Below are 2899 nucleotides of genomic sequence, written 5' to 3' on the forward strand. Positions count from 1 at the left end.
ATATATATATATATATATATATATATATATATATATATATATATATACATACACGTACATATAATGAGCTTCCCTACACATTCACAGACCGATTCTTCTACATCAATCACATTTGAACTCCCTTTTATAGATACTCCTCCGGCCCACAATGCCCGTACCTCAACCACATCCATTTCCTTGACTCACAAACATTGTTTTGTAAAACCCTCCCACAATTCACAAACCTTCAGCATCCACCGCATCTGGCTCACACTTCATTTTCTAGGTCCTCCTGCAGCCCACAACTCTACTGCATCCACATCTGAACTTTTGTTTCACATACTTCGTCATCCAGATACTCCTACCACCCACATGTCTACCACATGTGAACTCCTGTTTCTATGTCAGCCTGCCACAGATCCCACTACAGCGTCTCTGTAGTTGCTGTTCGCACTCGATACACAGTGTCGGGTTACGATCAACTCTTATTCTTCATATGAAGCAAGGTCACTCATCAAATGATGCTGGGATTCTGTGCTCTCACGTACTAACTGGGACAATACGCTTGTCTCTATGTGCCTGTATGGGCACACACACACACGCACATATACAAATGCATATGTACACACACATATATACAAATGCATATGCACACACACGCAGATAGACAGACAGACAGATAGATAGATAAGTAGATAGATAGATAGATAGATAGATAGATAGATAGCTATCTATCTAAGTAGATGGATGGATAGAGAGATAGATAGACGGACAGACAGTCAGGCAGATAAACAGACAGACAGACATACTTGTACAGACAAAAGCCTTTCACATGCATATAAAAAGCATATATGTACACACACACACACACACATATATATACATATACACATCTCTTCCTTCCACACATTGCACTTGCACAAACATATGCACACATCCAGAAAATCATGCAATTACGCATTTGCGGTTATGTTAATATAGATTACAAAGCTATTTGATAACTGATTACTGCTGTCTGCAAGTCTGATTTGCAAGACTGCGTCTGCACTGGAATGGTAAGTAGGATATGTTCCCAGGAAATTGTCAGAGAGAGAGAGAGAGAGAGAGAGAGAGAGAGAGAGAGAAAAGGTCAGAGTGATAGAGAGACAATGGTGAATTTTGATAATTTCGGTATTATTTATTTACATATTTACAACATGGATATATAAACATGCACACAATATATATATCTGTATGTATATATATGTGTGTGTATGTGTATATATATATATATATATATATATATATATATACATACATGTACATACATACACATACATATGCACACAAACACTCATCTATATGCATATATGTATGTGTATACATCAACCTCATTATCAGTTAACGAACCAGTGAGTTACTTGTATATGTGTACACACACGCATATATGTATATTGTGTGTGTGTGTGTGTGTAAACTCATATATGTATGCGTTTATGTGTGTGTGTAGTATGTGTCTACTTTAATCAAATATTGTCATAACAAAACACCATTAAAAACAGAAACCATTTCACTCCTGACTCATCAAATCCTCAATCTTAACTGCACGACTCATTGACTCTTCATAATTCGTTGTACTTCTTTAGAGAAAGTCTTGGAATGATGTTCATCGACTGGAGTTCTTGAAACAGCAGTTTACAGGCATATGGCATGAGGAGTGTGGAAACACTCTTGGAGGATTTGCAATACTGGCACCTGGAAGGAAAAGGAAGAATTTTTGGTAAATTAAGTGGGACAATGTGGAGCATCAGGGAAAAGGAGGGTTAGAGTCACAGTCCCATTTTTATCAATTTTGTCAGCACTATCACCACCATCACCACTGACACTGCAACCACTACCATCCTTACCACACCAACACCATCACCACCCTTACGACACCACCACCATCCTTACAACATCACCACCACTATCACCATCCTTACTACCACCACCACCATTCTTACCATGCCACCACCACCACCATCCTTACCACCACCACCACCACCACCACCATCCTTACCACCACCACCACGCAGGGTCAGCGATTTTAAGGGAGGGGCTAAGCTAGTACTTATTTTATCAACCCCAAAAGGATGAAAAAAAAAAGCTAACCATGGCAGAATTTGAGCCCAGATTGATAAGTGGCAGAAGAAAGCCGCTAAGCATTTAGTCCTCCCACAAAGCGCAAATGAGCCTGCCAACTCACCGCCTTAGCGATAACAACAACCAGAACAACACGTTATTAACATGTATTTTAAGCTTAACTGCCATGTTTTAAGCGATTCTGACAAACGGAAAGTTATAAAATTACTTGAATTCTCAGAGTGTATTATGAACCAGAAACAGCAAAATCTGAGAACAGCTTGTGGACTGGGTGTAACGTTGTATCCATTTTCATTGAGGTGGATTAATGTCTGTCTGTGTGTCGGCCTCCAGGGACACAGCTGTGTACCAATAACAAAAGTACAAAGTCTATAGAACTATTAAGTGACAATAACTCAAGGACAATGGCATTGGCACAGATTTGAGGAATTGAGGAGAACATACCATCCAGAATATCCTATGAGACCACAGTTTCCGCAAATGTCCACATGAAAGGCATCACTGGAGATCATGAGTCTTTCGAGAAGAAGCATGCTAGGGAATAGAATGAGAAATTGGTAAATTAGGGAGATATTCTATCAAAGAATCTGCAAAAATAAGAATCAAAATCAATGAAATCAGAAAATCAATATAGGAACGTAAGCATATATATATGTAGGTGTATGTATAACGAAGCACGAAGTACGATTTGACTGGGGACTGGCAAACCAGATGGCTACACCAGACTCCAATCTGATCTGGCAGCTGGATGCCTTTCCTAACGCCAACCACTCCAAGAGTGTAGTGGGTGCTTTTTACG

The 2899-nt window shown here is 39.4% G+C and overlaps 1 protein-coding gene across 1 annotated transcript in view; it reads right to left on the reverse strand.

Annotated features, from left to right (window-relative positions):
- Window positions 1–1155: 1155 nt before the first annotated feature.
- The window catches only part of LOC106873287 (DNA-directed RNA polymerase III subunit RPC2), a 78329-nt gene continuing 76585 nt past the window's right edge, over window positions 1156–2899 (reverse strand). Inside the window, exons 30-31 of the mRNA XM_052965909.1 lie at window positions 2545–2634; window positions 1156–1713 (exon numbers count right to left, since the gene is read on the reverse strand). Coding sequence (XP_052821869.1) covers window positions 1581–1713; window positions 2545–2634 — 223 coding nt within the window. The 3' untranslated portion in view covers window positions 1156–1580. The remainder of the gene's footprint in view (window positions 1714–2544; window positions 2635–2899) is intronic.

Source organism: Octopus bimaculoides, chromosome 2 (genome assembly GCF_001194135.2).
Source record: "Octopus bimaculoides isolate UCB-OBI-ISO-001 chromosome 2, ASM119413v2, whole genome shotgun sequence".
Classification (NCBI taxonomy): Eukaryota; Metazoa; Mollusca; class Cephalopoda; order Octopoda; family Octopodidae; genus Octopus; species Octopus bimaculoides.